This window comes from Anopheles arabiensis, chromosome 3 (assembly GCF_016920715.1).
Source record: "Anopheles arabiensis isolate DONGOLA chromosome 3, AaraD3, whole genome shotgun sequence".
Taxonomy (NCBI): Eukaryota; Metazoa; Arthropoda; class Insecta; order Diptera; family Culicidae; genus Anopheles; species Anopheles arabiensis.
Window position 1 is genome coordinate 14,143,308 of NC_053518.1, and position 19,487 is coordinate 14,162,794.

Genomic DNA, 19,487 nt, shown 5'->3' on the forward strand with positions numbered 1-19,487 from the left:
GATTTGTTTGATTTTAATTTTGAAAATAAAAATACTAAATGTTGTCGAATATTTGAAGGAAGACGAAATCATAAAGTGAATAATGTACACCGTGATCAATGAGTTCGGATACATTGTTTGCGTTTGTTTTACAACATGCTACTATCATATATTGTGAAAGTTTTAATGACAGCTTTTGGCTGCATCCATGCACTAACAGATATGATAAGTTATATTCCTAGATTACTTGTTTTTTTAATTCCAAAACGCAATGAAACAATTGAGAGAAATTGTTGTGAAATATGTTTTAATAGATGATCACCCTGGCGCTGTATTCAGAAGCCTTAAGACTCATAATATTCAGCGCAACATCGTTTATAAAACGATCAAAAGGTACCATCATCTTTAGAAGACAGAGAAAGATCTGATCATCCAACATCGGTACGGACGTAGATAAATATTTTTGTGATTATGAGGGAACGAAGTCGACGTAACGTTGAATAGTAATTACGAAAAATGACGTTAGAAAACCGAAAGGCAAACTCTGAGTGAGATGACACACGTCTCTATAAACAGAACGGAAGTGAGGACGCAGCATGCATCGGAGAGTCACAGGAGATTGAAACCCTTTCAATAAAAATAGAAAAAGACAAGAAGACCTGAAAAAGTTCTTCCGATCGGCTCATAACATTGTACCAAACACTTTTGGACATAAGACCTATGAAAAACGTAAAGTTCACTGAGTTTCCGGATCATTCATGCAAAAAAGCTTGGAAAGAAGCAAGATGATCGTGTCACGACATTTTGAACATGATTTCATTTTTTCCTCCTAAATCCGTTAGATTTTTTGGTTTGATCATACATGTTATCCAAGCTAAATGATCATAAATTATGCAATTTGAACCAATCCAGGGCTGTAATAGCTATTAAAGTGTTTCTCTAGCCAGCTCAACGCTGTAAGCTTCATTTCCAATCCTTAAATTCCCTGTTCAACATTGTCAAATGAATGTCATGCGTACACTGAGCAACCAATACCAGAGCATTCGAGTTTCCATTTTTATTGTTGAAATGTATTTTACGGGATTGAATTGTTCGTTTCTGATATTGAGCTGGCCATAGAAACCCTGTAAACCAGACAAAATATAAGGATAAACCCATGGAATCAATACCTATTACAGTTTCGAACAACATTTACGGTAGGTGATGAATGTAAAGGTGGGAGTGATTCCAAAAAACATGCTGTAAATAGTCTACAGCAATAGAACTTCCAAAAACATATATCAAGTAATCAAATATATTGCTATTTTGTTACTTTACAGATATTTGAATTTGTATCCGAACTTATTAATCACGGAAGCTGGGACGGAGCTGAAACATTTTATCCGAACCCGAACACGAAACGAATAATCAGATATACTTTTATGATAGCAAATTGCACTACAACTGCTCTAAAAACACGTTCCAACAGACATACTAACCGCTATCGGTATAAGAATATGCCTTAAACACTAATAAGCTTGGGGCTAGTCAGTTTGTAATTTAACATATGGCATGATAATCACTCGGAACGTATACGGAGCTCGGTCCACACGGGACTTGAATCCATGTCGAGCATGTATTGTGAGACAGGTCAACAAGCTATCAATAGTGCTTTATACGGTGCTTATCATGCACTATAATTATCAGAGAGGTAACCCTAAACTATGTTAAAACACGGTATACATAGGCCATTTGTAAAACTATCATTGGATCAATACATTTCAAATTTAAAAGAAATGTTCAAAAGATAGTAATCAACGAATCATCAAAGCACGAGCAATAGTTAATGAGAAATTTGTTATAATTTACAAAACAAACAGCAAAATAATCATTGCAATTATGAACTTTGAGGCTAAATATAAAAGCAAACGAGACTTTCTCGTTTGTATTCATTCGAAAAATATAAAATCATCTTGATGCCAAACGCTTTTTTTTGTTTCATATCTAAAATCAATAGAAATGCACCATCCGTGCGGCAAAACGAATCTTGAATCCGTCCTTACGTCAGACCTGACCCCACCGAAGACGCATCACGCCGGGGCTAGGTAATTTATAAAGTGTGCACACTACCAGTCCCCACACAGAGCAAACGCAAACAAAAATGCTGCCGCTTGATTCAATGTTCAATGCGTTTACTGAAAACCGTCTCGTTTTCCCCTGCGGGCGCGCGTACACGCGGCGCACACCTCTGCCGCACACTGCAAATGCGAAAAGGTCAATGCTGCAGAAGGAAGAAGCCTGCAAAAAGTGGCACATCCGCATGGGACTCGCGTCAAACGCACGAGCCAGCAAACACCACTTCACAGCTCCACTGCAGAAGAACTAACAGTAGCCAGCCAGCAGCAGCCAGCAGAAGAGCAAACAACATAAATGAGTTTCGATCGAAAACAAGACATCGAAGGAAGAAGGATTTGAAAACTTTTCCCCACTTTTTCCCACTTTTTCTCTTCTTCCAGGCCCACACAAGCGCCAATCGCCCGCACCGGTCGCTTAGAACACTGCAATTTCCTCCCGGGTGCAGTATCTCCCGGTGGACCGTTTTGCTCTAGCAAGTTTTGCTCCAGAAGTTGCACCGAAGTTGCGAATTGATGACGCTGCTCTGTCCGACACACGCGCCCCCGCCCCAACTTCTCCACTTGACGGGGTAGCCAGCAGCAATCTCCCATCGAACGGGGGCGCCGGTTCACGAACGATGCGGTGTGATGGTGTTCAATTTTTCCTACCACAAGTCCCACACCAACACACACACGCACACACACACCCTCTCACAGCCCATGCTTTCGTGGATGATGCGGCAAGATCCTTTGCCAAACGATCGCCCTCCTTGCGGAGCACTCACAGTCGTTGCTTTTGTTTTGCTTCTTCTACCACGCGCGCTGACTTTTCAATATTTTCCTAGCTAACTATTTTTCAACTGCTGTTGATTCAATTTCATTTTCCCAAACCTCCCACCCTCCCATCAACCCGAGCGCTTCCCGTTTTCCCTTGCGCACCATTGTTTAGAGCGCAATCACCAGCGCGCGCTTCTCCTTCTCCTGCAAGGGTCCGGGATTCTTTTTCCTGAGCGAGAAGTTTGAAGTGTACACCTCTTGCACACCCGGAGAGTTTTGCACCGGTTGCACATACACTCTCGGGTTTCCCGGGGATGTTCAGCGCGGGCAACCAAGTACGGAGAAGATACGTCTTACTTTCATCCTTCGCTTTTGGCTTGTGGGTACCACCAAAACTTTTACCCTCTCTCGCCGCGTCCGCTCTGCGAAGGCGGTAAGCGCTAAGGGTTGTGTGAGATGGTTGAAAAAAAAAACCTACCAAAAGCCCAAAATAAAGTATATAAAATTACCTACAACCCGTACCGAACACGCTGACGCGCTGAGGAAAGGAAAGGATCGGATTGAAGATGTGATGCATTTACTATTTTCCCTAACGGGCTGTGAGGAAAAGCTTTAAACGGTGGAGCTCGTTCCAACGAATCAAATGGATCGTGATAACGTTAATCGTAAAATAAATAACTTTTCGTACCACGAAGCGTGCAATAAAGTGCCCAAAATGCGAACAATGGATAATCACACACGCTTGAAATGAAATGATATTTGAAAGTTGCTACAGAGACAACAAATTTAAACCTACAAAAGAGCATGAAATGTCAATTGAGCTTTACACTAGGATTGTTAAATTTAAAGTCGTTTTAAAAAATTAAACTTAGGCAATCTTAACAAGCATTTAAAAGATCGAACAGGTAAATTAACACTTATTGATGATTTTGTGATCTATTTTTATCGCATGTGATAATGGTTAGAGTGTTAATTAGAAGCAAAAAAAGGAAAACTATTTTTGCTGCAAAAATATTTACTTAGCTTGTATAAACCGTGCCATTCTGGTGGTAGTACCAATATTAGTTGTAGGGCACTAAAGTACTTTCGATACGATATTAGGAATAATAAAGTTATTCATCCTAACATGAAATTTTCTTGAGTCTTTTGCAAAGGCATAATTTTCAGATGTTTTAAAGGTAAATCCATTTAAAAGTAATTATGGTAGTTATGTTAATGTGAAATGTTCTCTGGCCTTTTACAAAGGGTTTAAAAGTTAAATTGGGCCGTTACTGAGTGACCAAAAAATCCATTATTTTATGAAATGTGTCAACATTTTTCCATAATCCTTCAGATTTCATAACGAAACTCATGTTTCTGTTAACGTTCTAAATGACCACATAACCACGCAATTACTAGTTTTTCAACATAAATGTTATGAAATTTTACTAAAATTCATTGTCCTTGTCTTTTGACCATTTTTGGCATTTTTTTAGTGTTTTTTACCGCAGTGCCAATATAGGTAGTCAAAACAGGCATGTTCCTAAAGTGGTTATAATCATAAAATCACTAAAAACAAAACATTTTAGATATTTTTGTTTTCAGGATATTTTTGACATGTGGTACTGTTTTCACTAAAATAAGCAACAGAAATGAGCTTTCTGTAAGTAATTAAACAAACAAAGGTCAAACATTCGCGTATCTGGCTGAGTGAAAAATCGATTTCCGGGTTTGGGCTGACGACAGGTTATGCAGTCAGTGTTGCGAACGGTGATAGTCGTCGACATAAAATTTTACAAAATGATACTTTTTGAAGTATCGCATTCTAGATCCACGCATTCATTCGACAATCACGGAAAAAATATCATTCGACACGATGACATTTTTCTGCTACAATCATTTGACTTTTTGATTTTCCCGTACCTCAAGTGAACTAGATCTTCATCAAAAATGGGTCCTTTTTCGTGTTTTCGCGTGACTTTCTATACTCCTGTAAGAGAACACCCTTTTCCTGGTTGACTGAATGAAAATATCAAGTGGTCTAATGGCTAAGTATTGATTAATGCACGATTAAGTAGTTCTGGCGTCTCATGAAAAATGTCAAATGACATTCATTCTACATTTTTTGCAATCATCTCATCGCAAAATCATTGATTGTTATAGCACAAATGATTGTCGCTTTTGGAAAGTCGTGTCATGGTAACCATGAATATAATGATCAAAAAATGATTTTGATACTTTAGGAACCATACCACCATTATAGGTGTAACAAAGCAGTCACAAAAATATGTATTATTTTTTCGTGAATTTGATGTGTTTCATAGTAAAAATAGTTGTGATTGTGAAGATATAACACATTTCAATTCCTATGTGTTATAATGTTCATAATATACCTTCCTGATACTTTAAATTCATTTAAACACTTATGTACCACTACGAATTGCAGCACTATTGGTACATTCACCCTAATGCAAGATAATTAATTATTAAAAAATAAACCACAACAGAAGCCATCATAACGTTACATAAAACAAAAATCATCATCATTGAGTTAATTAACAACTTTACGTGAAAGTACAATAATATTATTATTAAGAAATAGAGATTTATACCTCAACAATACTACTGAGACCTTTTGATAGTAAAAAAAGAGTATCCTGACCGTATCACTACTTCTACTTTCTTCACACGGTTTAATGAAATGCTCTCCCACCCTGATACTTACGTATTTCATCAAAGTAGAAAGGAAAATCGCCCGGCATGGAGCAGTTGAGCCGCGACTTCAGGTAGGACGTCCAGCGGTTCTTCAACCGATTCGGGCCACCCTTGTCCCACTTGCACACACGAGCCACACGGCTGAAGATGGCCTAAAAAATCGAAAATAGAAACCAAAAAAAAAAAGAATAGTGTTGGTTAGAAAATAGAATTAAAATCGGGCCCATTCATAAAAACTAGCTTCTAGCACTGGCAGGATGTGACAGAGGACGGGTTTGACAGTACGGTACAGCACCGATGAAATAAACGGTAATGAAATTATTTTCCCCTTTCCAACCTAGTTAAGCCACCATGAGGACGCACACAAACGTGAGGCAATATACCACGTTTTTGTCACCGTTGTTTTCACGCCAGGGTGGTAATGTTCAAAGCGGGTCAGTTGAGCAGGGGACGTTGAGAAGGTGCTAGCATAAAAACTTTAGTAATATGAATGCAGTACCGTAGAGAAAAACTATGTTCAAAGGCTAGGCAAAGGAAAGCGATGTGATAATCAGCGCCAAAGGAAGAAAAGGAAAGAAGATGCGACAAGAACGAATCATAACGGTTGCTTACGAGGAGCAACAAGGAAAGAACAACAACCGGGGGAAAAACACGTATTTTCCAAACAAGCAGCGGAAGCGTACACAAGTTGAAGTGAAGCAATGGAGGGAGGAAGAAAGAAGGAAAAAAGCAACCAGTACAACTACGACGTGAGAAAACTAGAAGTGAAAACAAGCGAAGAAAAGCACTTTAATTAAAGTTATTTCATTATCGTTCGACATGCCGCCGGTCTCGCCGGGGTCCGGGGAGCTAATGGCGACGACAACGGCGACAAACACACCGGGATCGACTTCTTGTGAATGGAAGAAATTGTCTGTGAAATGAAATAGAACCTAGACCCAGTCCTCTGCACCCCTGCGCTCCCGGATTCCATTTATGCAAACCTCATGCCATCACACCCATTCCCCCATGCTTAACGTCCTACACACCGCTACTTACCTTGCCACAGTTGATGAATTCGACGGCCGTCTCGCGGAAGAAGAAGTACACAAAGTCACCCTGCGTGAAGGATCCGACAAAGTTGGGCGCTGAAATATTTATGAAAGCGATAATGATCAATTTACACCTTTAGCCTCGTTCACTCGGAAAGGACACAGACAGGGAGTGGTAAAAGGAAGAAGGAGAGGAGAAGGATTAAGGGGGTGGCACAATTAATTATTCATTCTAATGCAAGCGACAACTATTTGCCTACCAGATGGGGCAGTCGCATTACTCATTAGAGTTATGGGATATCGAATGGCCATATCCATTCGACAACCAATATCCGGTGACAACCAATAAGCGTGCGCACCGAAAGGTATGAACATTTTTGGAATTATTATTTAGAGTTTTTGTTTCTTGTTTTGCTGGCATTGTTTGTGAAGCAAATTGTTTTGCATATGGAAGCGGAAAACTGTTCAACTACAAACGATGTAGGATTATTGCGCTGGTATCGTAAGCAGATTTGCACACGATTGGTTTTCCTTTCCAATTAGCGTTGGTAGCAGTACAATATATTTGTGTGCCCTGTGAATAGGCATTTCTGACAGATGAAAGCAATTTTCTATTCCATGCACAGCTGGGTAGATTATGTGGAACTAGCGCACCATAACCATAACCATCGGTTTCGGTGGTACGAAAAACAAACAAACCGATCAATGACCAGCACACACACACAAAGGGTGATACAGCAAGCTTTACGCTTTCAGCTGGTTTTGCGCAACAAAGAACGATACGCCTTTGTGTTTTTCTATGATTAACCACAAAATGGTAGACAAACTGGGTTTGTGCTTGCATTTTTGAAAGGTTTTATCGTTTCATGGAGTTTCACTTACCATTCAAGCTGAGACTGTCGTACTGTTCCGTTTGCAGATGTTCGCGATAGATGATCGGGTCGAGCCCACTGAAATCAGCAACCGTGCCCGAGTACAACTCGTTATCTGTAAGGTATGAAAAAGGAAGCAGTGTATGAGTTCCACTATTGCCATTGATAGTAAGTACGTAAGATAGTATAGTAAGTAAAGTCAGAACAATCGATTGTAAGTGAAGAAATATTTCAAGAAGAAAATAAAAGGATTATGAAAACAGATAAAATAAAGGCGTGAGACTACTTCATGAAGTAAGATGAAGAAAAAATGAATATAACATTGTAAATCGAAAGAAAAGGAATTAAAACAAGAAAAGAACAGGAAGAAAAACATTACTAACATATCAATTCAAAAACCAATTCAGAAAAAGCATAATGCGTCAATACAGTATACAGAAGACGAACACATATTAGTAAAAAACCATAAAGAATATATTAGTAAAATTCATAAATAAACCTTATAAGTATAAAAAACGTAAATAAACCAAACAAGTAAGGACCTATGTGAAAACAGGAAATGCAACATACACCTGCTCTCACTTTCCTCTGAATCTTTATCCGGTTGCTATGGATCGCAATCCATGAGATTGGATCGCAATCAACTACGTCTGAATCGTTTGCAGCTACGTTTGGATCGCTCTTAGCTACCTTTGGATTTTACGGTAGCTCGCGTATATCTCGTTGCGGCGCAAAGTTTATTTAGTGACCATTCGGCGTGCCTCACGATTCTCCTCATGGCAGACAGTTTGAAAAGCAACAATTTCGTATTGTTCTATGTTTGAACGCAATTGAGAATATGTGTTAAAAACCCATTTTTGAGCTATGAACAACATTTGACAGATTTGTCTGCTTCTACGCATCAGAACAGATTTCCTCCATTCTAAAGATGGAATATCCGGCTATACCTCGAAACCCCGAACAAGACTAAATGACTACGTAGGTCGTTACGCTAAAAAGAAGAAGATTGTGCTGGTTTGTTTGGAAAACTTGGTCTAATAACCAAAAACGTATGAATGGAGATGTAAGCTTCATATAAAAAATACGATAAGATTTAATAATTGAATGCATTAATTGTTTAGTTCTTTCCTTGGGGTGCAAATGTGTCCCGCGGTCACCAAATAAACGGTGCGCTAAAACGAAATTTGCGCGAGCTACCGTAAAATCCAAAGGTAGCTGAGAGCGATCCAAACGTAGCTGAAAACGATTCAGACGTAGTTGCAAACGATTCAGACGTAGTTGATTGCGATCCATTCTCATGGATTGCGATCCATAGCAACCGGATAAAGATTCAGAGGAAAGTGAGAACAGGTGTAAATAACAAAAGATTTAGAAGACAAGTTCAAAAAACAAAAAAATGCGTAAATTACGAACTACAGAAGGCTCTACAAGATGAAACTCTCATTTAAAATTTATTAATAAAACTCATAGTTATATTTAAATTTACGTAAACAAACAAAAAAATAAGAAAAACAAAAAAAAGATGAAAAGTTGTATAACATTGCAATGTAGTTACAATCACAAGTACAACGGTATAACCATAAATATACAAATTTGATACCATTACTATTATCAAAGGATTATGAAAAAGAAAACAGAAAAAAACAACATTAATACCAAATGTTATAGAAGAGTTCATAAAATAAGCATAGAATCAACAGAAGACTAAAACAATAAAAAAAACTTTCATTTAAAATTAAGCAATAAACCTGATAAGTATAAAAAACACAATTAAACCAAAAAAATACGTGATGTTGATGAATAATGTAAACATTTCAGTTTAGTTTCGTACAATTGTGCCCGTTACGACAATCGAACAAAACAGATACATATGTGATTCCATTGTGAGTCATTTTACTGACTTGTTTTATATTTCAAATCTCCATTTATTATAATTTTTATATTTTTGATATTAAAAGTTTTCTCCACAATAACCGACATGTCTTTCAATCCGCCAAGACACGCGACCTTATACGACCTCAGCAAAAGCTTATTTTAACCATTTCGCATCGCATAATTCCGCCCCTTTGCCACCAGAAGCATCCCACACGCACACACACACTTCATGGTCCCATTACGGTTTGTAATGCAATATACGGTATGCCTTTACGCACAATCAGCAAGTGGAATCTAATCTGCGATGATATAGGAGTATGTTCGGTTCGTTCGGTTCGTTTATTGCTTGCACCATCGCACACGCACCACCGTGGCAAGCGCGCGCTAAAAGCGAGAGTTTCTTCGTCTCGTCTCACGCGCGCCCTAGAAATTGCCTTTTTTCCGCTGCGTTCAACATCAAACGAAAACGGCGAACGAAACATGGAAGGAGGAGAATGGCGATGCGGCAGCGGTGGTATTGCGCCGGGTTTTATGAAAATCCATCGCCCCCTTTACCCCCAAACCAGTCCGCCGCCGGTGATTGCATCTTACGGCTTTCGTCGGCGACTGTTTCAAAGCGCAAAGAAACGTTGATCGCGCTTGATGGATAATGATCAGAAACCGATTGAACGGAAAAAACCTCCACCGGAAGGATACACATAATACGCAGCAGCGAGCAGGGATGATGGCGACCCTTTGGAAGAAGATTATAACCGCACACCCTGGGTAAATGGCAGCATCATTGGGTAAAGGTGCGGCTGGCTGCTGCTTCAGCCCTTCGCTTTTCCACGGTTTGCGTCGTTCTTTAGGGAGAGAGAGAGTTCAAGTGTCGTAATTTCCAGCGTCATGGCTGATACGCTTGAGCTACCGATACGTTCGCTCGCTCCCCCTTTCCTTACTTTATTTCATTTTGTGTTTTGATAGGTTAAAGTAAGTGTGGGAGTTTGTGTGTGTGTGTTCTCTTTACGTTTTTTGTTGCTCTTGTTTAGCGGGGGTTTTCGATTTAAAAGGGGAAGGGCAAAATCAAACCCGGTGCTCAAACCCGGCTTTGGGCTGCGGATAATGAGATTCCTGCGGGAAACCGACTGAACACCGTGCCGCCGCATTCATCCGCGTTACCGCACCATCCGTCGTAGTGTACGGCAGTCCTATCGAAGGGCAACACTGCGCAGAGGAAAGGGAGGGCTGAGAGTCGACAAAAAAGGGAGAAGGGATTTGGTCGATACATTTGCACAGACACGCCACCGATGTCGGTCGCAAAATGTGGATGTTGGAAAACGATAACAAATTAAATTCATACTGCTTTCAGCATTCAGTGTAACTTCAATGGCGGTTTTTTTTATCAACTCGTACATAACAGCTTGAGGGAAGGAAAAATAACACGACAATATGAAAGCCGTTTGCAAAAATAAACCAAAAACGAAATAAGCTACGACAGCCATTGCATTCACTGTGTGTGTGTGTGTGTGTGGCTTCACTTCTGTGCGGCAAATTGAGCACGTAAATAAGTAATAAATCCTTGTAGAGCACACGGCCCCGCTCGATCCGATCCGGTTTGCTTACGGCCACAAACAAGCATCACTGCCTCCGTTCCGTCCTTTTCTTTTTTTTTGCATTGTGTATGCATTGTTTCGGGTATGACCTGCTTTATAAAAGCTTTCGCTACACCGTCTGGCACATATACACATACACACAAACACACACACAAATTGACTCAATCCCGGCGTGCCCGCGGAAATCCGTTTTCGGTGCTGGCCATGTCTTCCTTTTTTTTACATCTACATTACTTGCGCGAGAAAATAAACTGCCACACTGTCCTAAGCTAACAAGCTAACGAACGATGAGATTTTCACCAACCCGAGCCCAAGACCCCAGTCCAAATGGCCGTCCGGAGTGCATTTGCGGAGCCGCATGGGTATTGCAACAAATTTGAAGCACAGTAGCACCAAGAAAATGGCGCAGAATATTTGATGAGGGAGCTGTGTTCTGCTTCCCATAAACAGCAATACCGACTTGCACGTTGCAGCACGAGCGCTTGTGCTTTGATAAAGACGTTTTGAGCATAAAGCTTTTTGTTCTGGTTTGTTTTTCTCATCCCTCGTGTCGTTTGAAATTTGAAAAAACATGAGTTGAGTGCTTTAAAATCATCTCGGAAGCTGTAATGTACTGTTAAAGATGGATAGATTCCCGACATTTGAAAAATTACTTTCAGTAGTGGTTATCTTCTAGCTTTTTTAAATTATTGACTTCAAGTAGGAAATTACCTGCAAATTCCAATCGGATACACAAAGCACAAAGCTTATTTATGTACACAAGGATTTTATGGAGTTTATGGACAGTTAAACTGATACCTATTTAGTATCAGTGCTTTCGAAAATATAAACTTTCCTAAATGGCCATCTAAATTTGAAAAGAAATCTTTGTAAGAAATTTCTGGACAGTGAATTCGTCGTTTTTTAAAAAAAATTGTTACAATTTTATTCTCAAACCTGATACGAAGCTGATGGAGGTGCCCAGTACTTTGTGCCAGAAAAATACTTAAAAAAGTAAGTTAAAATAATTACAGTCTTTCCCGAGATACGCGACACTCGAGTTACGCGAATTTTTAGTTTAGACAGTTACGTCAAATCGGTACAATTTCCTCCAACAATTGCCAAATTCAAAATAAATTGCCGTTTTGCTAAAAGTTTGAAATAGCTATATACACAGAATTACATTAATTTTCTACACCAAATGTATGAAATAAGTAATAATGAACATGTCATTATTAAAGTTAATCATAAATAACTTTCTCTCATTCATATTTTGGCTGAAAAACGTTATATTCGACTAACGCAAAAGTCCGACTCACGCTAATGTCGCTGAAGCGCATTAGTCGCGTAACTCGGGGAAATGCTATATTGAATATTTATTTTTGCAATTTAGTCATTAATAATAACTAAACAATTAATTTAAATAATAAATTACTCAATTACTGTAGAAACCAGAAAATTTATGAAAAATGAACGAAAGAAAATGACGAAATAGTGCCTCACGGTTTCTTGTTCTATTGTTTTTACTTTTTATCTAACCAAGATCATAAAAACCTCATTTACAGCCTTTCCATCGTACATTCACATGCATAGATGCTAAGAAATAAAGCGTCCTACTCTACAACTCTACTACTGGAGCTGCACCATAGCTTTTCCTCCATACAACCCAATAAAATAAGACACATGTGGATTGCAAATGATTATTTCAGCACTGCATACACTGCATACGATCCCACCGTCGTTTGAATAAAGGATGTAGCTTCCTGCTTCAATGCGCCTGGTCCAAGTTTGTTTTTGTTTGCTAAATTTGCTTCCTCCCAAATTTTGTTCGCTCCCAAAAATCTACCCACATCCGGTCAGCGCCCATTACTTGGTAAGCCAATTTATGTAGCACTGGTTCCGGTTCGAAACGTAAAGAAGCGGTTTATATTTCCCCCACCTGCACTCGTTTCACGTTTCTAACAGGACATTTGGAAGTAAAAAATAAGAAAATATACACACACACACACACACAAGCAGTGACCATCGTCATGAACAGAAGCGACTTACGGTCAGCGACGGCAGGAAGTGAGGAAAGAATAGTACCGTGGCAAAGTAGGGCTTCTTCCGGCTAACTTTTTTTTCCTAACCATCGTTACGTAAAACGGTTACGTGATTTCCGGTCTGTGTGACTAATGAAGGAGCGGTACCCACGAACAGCTGTGCCACTCTACTACACTGCCGCAGAGTCCCGTAGCGTCCACTTCTGGCCGTTTTTTCCACCACTGTTGTTTCGCCATTTTGTATCATGCACTGCGAGAAAACGCAAAGAACGAAGAATGTTTTCTCTTGCGTAGCTGTTTCAAAAAGCCAAAATAAGGGCACTGTGTGTGATGGTCTGTGTTTTCATTCCTTCCTTCTTCTGCGAAATTGTTGGTCATTTTGCAATTGTCGTTACCGGAAAGAATTCCAAAATTAAGGGCAAGAAAATGTCCTCCACAACACAACACGGTGCTTCCTTCCCTTGGTCCACAGCGTATTCCGAGTCACCGCTGGAATGCGGACAACGCCCGCTATTGAAAGATGACGGAAGGGGATGCATATTTGCAGGTAGGACAAATACCCGTGGCAAAGAATCCTTCGTGCCAGGGGGAGGGATTATAACCGTGAACTTCGTGTCGGTGTACGGTGCAGGAAAGGAAGTGGGGAACCCCAAAAAAAACAACATAGGACAAACTTGTTCCTTCCTAGCAGCGACCTGTGGTGCAAAGAAACAGCGCACAAGAACAAGCAGCCGAGACACACACACACACAGCAGCATCGCGTCACGGCATACCATAAAGTTACTTCCCCACCCCCTATTGCAAACCCATCCTCATGCTGGCTCACAGCAAACACACACACACATACACACTAGTACACGAGAAAGGCAAACATAAAAGCGCCCGTCAAGAAAGCGCCAGTTCAAGTGGAAAAGTTGTCTTCCGCGCTCACGAGTGGGAAGAAAAAAAAAACACACACGGGACGAACGAACGCAGGTGACGGTGGTGCGAGAGAGAGAGGAAAGGGGCGCTGGTCACCCTATAGCGGAGGAAAAATAAGATGCATGGGAAAAAGTTTTGCCTTGTCGTGTCTTGTTGCCTTTTTCCTCGGGTTGTCTCTATGTTTGACGATCCCGACTGGGCGTACCAGGAAACCATGCGATGTGCAGAAATTGTATGCATATTTTTCCACCAACTTTATGAATTATCCTGTGAGAAAACAGGAGCCAGTGGGGATGTGACTGTGTGTGTGCTGCTGCTTTTCTGCAGCTGAGCTGTGATGGGTGTGCTGAAAGGAAGTGTGGACAAGCATAGGAGCTTGTGTTGTGTTATAGGCAGCGATTTGAAGCCATTCATCGTGGCGTGCACTGCGAGACGGACACTGGCCTGGTGACGAACTAGCTTCAGTGCACAGTGTGCTTGGTATGCAGTTGTTACTTTGATTTTCCTTCGGACGGATCCTATTTGCTCTACAAAGGGGCAACTTAGAATGTGCTAGGGATTAAAGTTTCTGTGGAGAGTGCTTTTGTAAGCTTATTAATATTTCTCGATTAATATTTTACATTGCAGCAAGAAGAAAGTCGGTCACCAAAACTCGTATTCAGTGCAACTGAGTTGATAATATGTAGTCATAAAGTAAGCATACCGTTTATAGCAGGGGTATCCAGACTTTTGAAAAAAAAAAAGTTATTGAGGATCATTTTGACGTTGCTTCTATCAAATCGGAGAATGTTTAATTCTTGTTTTGATAAGAAAAAAAAGCTAGCTGAATATAAAAAAAATCTTTAGCTTCTAATATTAAATCTTGCTTCTTGTTTTGAAAAAGCCAAAAATTTAATTTCCATTAAAATAGTCACAATAATAGAGATGATTTATTTATTGACCTTCATAACGTCATCGCGGGCCGCATTATAGCCTCTTGAGGGCCGCATCATGCTGCCCACATGAAGTAGTTTGGAAACCTCTGATTTAGATATAGTCGTTGCCGCTAGATTTTGACTCTAACTCACTTATTTTTGTCTCGAAAGCACCAATTTTTGACTATCAGTCAGTCACAATTTTGCCTCAAAGGCATCACATTTTATCGCTTTATTTACAAAATCTTATGTAAGTTTTGAAACTGTGTGTTCTGAAATTATTGAAATTAAGTTAAGTAGCGAAAAATTTCATTGAAAGAATCAAACATAAATCATTTATTATGATAATTTTGGAAGTTTTAATGCAGTGAAAAAACAATGGCATGTATTTTCAGGTGTAAACAGGGGCTATGGAATTTATCAAATTTTATTATTTTTTTTTCCTCAAAAAACAAGCAAATTACACGGTTTTTGTATTGTTTATGACATTTAAAATTACAATTGGCAAAAATCTACTCAAATTCCTTTAAAAAATGCCATGATTCCTACACGAGTCAAAAATTGGTGCCTCAGAGTCAAAATTAGGAGGAAATGATTGTAAATGATTTCGGGATGAAAACCTTGTAATTTACTCATTCAATGGGATTACTTGGAACTATTTTCCCCATTAAAAAATGTAAAGATAAAAAATATCATAAAAGTGAAGCAAATTTAATTGAAAACATAAAAACAAACGATATTCAATGTTCAATCATTTTATTCGTAAATAAATTATTAAAAAGAATTAAATTAATTCGTTGAATGTTGAATGTTGCATATTTTAATCGTTTCAACTAATGATGACTTTTTTTAATTAAACAAAATGAAACCAAATAAACGCAAAGAAAAAATATATCTGTTAACAAATTTAAGTGATACATATGGAATGCCAAATTTCGTTACTCACCTACAAACACAGCCGTCGAGTTGTGGGTGGGATCGTACGGGCACATCGCCTGTCCGGGCTTTTCCGTCTCCACCGTGTAGTTGTTGCCGTTGATGGAGTACGTCCGGCAGAGCGGCCGGAATGCGTTCGTCCCACAGCTGAGCAGCGATCCCTGCGCCGGAATGGCCAACACCCGGATATAGTTTTGGCATAGATCCTACACACACACACACATACAGGTACGCCCAGGGACAGGTGAAATAGAGCATAAACGAAAGAAGAGGAAAAAAACAGAGAACAGAACAAAGAGAATGATTAATTTCGGCTAAATTTTTGCTACAGTTCTTCACACTCTCGAAGCAGCGTGGCAGCGTATGTTGAGTGGCGGCCGCTCCAGTGCCAGAATGCAAATGAAAGACAAACAAACGGGGAGCTAAAACGTTGCCCCGAGATTCGTGTTGCCACGCTTATTCGGATTGTATAAAAATGGCACAGAGATCGCCTGTAGGCGATAAGGGCTTTTTTTTGTTGGTTTGTTTCTTTGTTTTAAAAGTATGAATAAAGAGAGCCTTTGTTTGCCTTAGAACTCGTTTAAATTATGTGTGTCTATTTTTCTTTGCTATCGATCAACACACACTTTCGTCACCTCTCTACTGAGACTGATACTGGGGGGATGTGGAGAAGAGTTTGGGCCGCATGCGAGACACCATAACGCTATGTCAACACAGCGCCGGCCGGAATAAGCTTAAATCCAATCAAATTTTGAGACATTTGTTTTCTTTTGGTCTCAAAACAACATTCGGTGGACAGAAAAAGGTACGGATTGGAGAGAAATTAAAATCAAACAGAATGGTTTTTTTCTTTCTAAATTTGATTGTCACGTTGCAGGATCAAAAGAGCTTATTTTCCTAACATTGTACTATCCTGAATAATGTAAAATTTCTAAAAAAAATACACGTTTTTTTATAAAACCCATTAAACACAAACAAAACTGCTTCCTACACTCAATCACAACCTACTTTCCAGCAGCAAATACGCCTATCGTTTATCGCAAAGACTTATGTAATTGCTACTTCCGTCCGCTCTACGTACACAAACAGACAGTTGCACCTTCGCATTGGCAATCGTTTTCAATTTCAATTCCACTGAAAGCATCTTACCGGCCATTCTCCACTTTCATGTGTTTATTATACAGAGATTACACGTCGTACGCCCATAGAGAAAGCTATTGCCAAACACTTTTGCTACCTCCGGAAGCCCTCAAGCATTGGTCGAAAGAAAGCGCTCTTTGTCCTCGGGACAGATAGGATTTGTTCAAACACGAACACAAGCTCTCCCCCTATCTCTGTCTCATTCTGTGTAGCTTCGTCCTTTACATAAAATCCTAGTGTTACACACACACACACACCCTGTTTCGCTTCGGCAGCGTTCTCATTGCTTTTGTTAGTGCAGCTGGAATAATTTTAATTAAGTTGAATGGTGAGATAGAATATTTGGACAGTTATATCTTTTACCTCTCGGCCCCAACCCCCCTTTTTGGGGCCAGGGGCTGCTGTGTAACACTCCACCCACTGCGCCGTTGTTATGGATTATTATTTTCGCAACTACTATAGCATCATAAGCAAACACAGAGCGCGCCCAAATTGCTTTCGGTCACACAACACACTCCCGGAGAGCGCTCGACACCGAGCCATCGCGTGCACAGGCGGCGGTAGGAAAATGGGTGCCAATACCGATGGTTTGTGGCGGCGTGCAAGGACACTCCACCGGCTCGTCCACCGAAAAAGCTTCACGTTCACTGTGTGAGTGTGACACGTTATCACAGGTCATTTGCATAACCAAATCGTTAGCAGCAACTTTGGTACGAGGATGCTTTCTACCAACTGCTGCTGCGCCTCCTCTACCGAAACTTTGTTTATCCTTTTGCATTCATGTCTGGTGGTAAAAGAAATACACACCCACACACACGTCGAAATTGTCCTTCAACATGACAGGCAGAGAGACGAGCGATGAAAAGATACAGTGGGCAAGAGAAAAAAATAATCCGGCAGACAACCGGCAGATACATAAAAGATAGAATATTATACCCATTTTTATGAAGCATTTTGAACAAAAATGGACATTTTATATATTCTCTCCATTGATGTAACTTGAATGTCAAAATAACAAATAAATTCAGGTAAGGAGGTTTGTACAAAAAGTCTTACCTCTGTGCATTATTTTGAACGTTTAAATTCAAGGTTGAGTTTTTGAAATGCTTAAGTTTCATATCTAAACGGCCTAACACCTGATTTCAGTTAAACTATAGTTCAGATAAACTTCATTTAAGCGAAACAGCAAAGTATTCAATTATGAAAGCAGGTCAAAGAGAAAAGACCTTCCAAACGGATTGTGTTTGCATCAGCTCGACGAAACATTATCTTCAACGCAGAATCACTTGAGCTATATGTTTCGGAGCGATTAGAGCTCATCGGAAAGCCTGATTATCGCCTAAGCGAGTCCACCACCAAAACCAAACGAGCAGAAGGGGCCACATTATGAATCCGAGAGATAAGTCGGTATCGTACAGTTGAAAATCAAACAGTTTCCTACCGCTGTGCTTTGTGACAACGTTTGCCTTTGGTGCGCTAATTTTGAAACCGAACGTACCTCATCCTTGCCCTTCACGATGCACATCTTGATGTCGTCGTCCGAGGAGTACCAGGAGAGACGCGTCGTTTCCGCCAGGTCGTAGATGCTGAGATTGTAGACGATGTTTCTGTAAGAGGGAAAGGGAAAAAGAAACAGATAATACTATTAAATTATGCGCCAACAAAAATCCCCGGCCCGGCCACGATATTAGGTGGCAAGACATTTAGGTGCATGGTTGTGCCGAGCGAGTGCCGTTGAAATTAGGGACAATAAGAATGCTTTACAATAATTTTTGGGGCAGTTTTGTCACGGAATGGAAACGAAATGCTCCCTCCCCCCGAAAAGTTATGCGACATCGTTTACAGTGTCGAAAGATAAGCAGCTGCAGTAATTTGCTGCTTTTGTCGCGTGAGAATACCTTCCACCACAAATCTGGTGTTTGCTCCATTTTACTCCTAATAAGCTATGCTGGAACTTGGAAAAGCTCTTCTCTCCCTCGCGTATCTGGAGAGTGTATGAAAATTAGCACTCTTTTTTTCGCCACCACCCAGTTGCAAGAAGCGAAAGAATGGTACGTAACTAGCTGCTCAACTGCTGAACGAATGCTTCACACCGAAAGAACGTCATTACGGATGAAGTTGAAAGAAACTCGTCTCCCATCCGTACAGTTCACGGTGCGAGCTTGGCAACAAGAAACTCGAAACGTCGGTCAGTTTACAGCACCGCAACAATAGGGAAGCAATATGGAAAAATGTTCACCAAGTGCCGAGTGCTTCCGAGTGTCCGGAGTGGCGGAAAATGTGTCTCTTGATGCGGCAGCAATTCATGCCAGCCAGGTAATGGTGGTCCGACCATAGGGGATGTAATGTTGATGTATGTAAACAACGATGCAATGATCGTTTGGATGTGTGATTTTCAACACCTGCCGTGTATAATGGGATATGTTTGCTCGTGCGGTTGGCAGAAAGAGAGAATAATTTAAATCGCAGCAGTGGTAAGCGTAACTTGTTAAATCATTTACATTAGAGATGAGAATATTCTTTTGCAACTGGTATGAAAAGGTAGTTACTTGTTTCGATATCAGTAACTAGTTATAGATAGTTAGAGGAGCTATTTGTTTATGTCATTTCTTTTTAGCCTAAAACAATCGTTCCGTCGGTCA

At 40.1% G+C, this 19,487-nt stretch overlaps 1 protein-coding gene across 8 annotated transcripts in view; it reads right to left on the reverse strand.

The window, feature by feature from the left end:
• LOC120900172 (semaphorin-1A) overlaps positions 1-19,487 on the reverse strand; it is a 199,566-nt gene that overhangs the window by 15,231 nt on the left and 164,848 nt on the right. For all 8 annotated transcript variants that reach the window (XM_040306823.1, XM_040306827.1, XM_040306821.1 and 5 more), the window contains 5 exons: positions 18,344-18,452; positions 15,716-15,911; positions 7,457-7,561; positions 6,582-6,670; positions 5,554-5,695 (listed from right to left, as the gene is read on the reverse strand). In XM_040306823.1, coding sequence (XP_040162757.1) covers positions 5,554-5,695; positions 6,582-6,670; positions 7,457-7,561; positions 15,716-15,911; positions 18,344-18,452 — 641 coding nt within the window. The remainder of the gene's footprint in view (positions 1-5,553; positions 5,696-6,581; positions 6,671-7,456; positions 7,562-15,715; positions 15,912-18,343; positions 18,453-19,487) is intronic.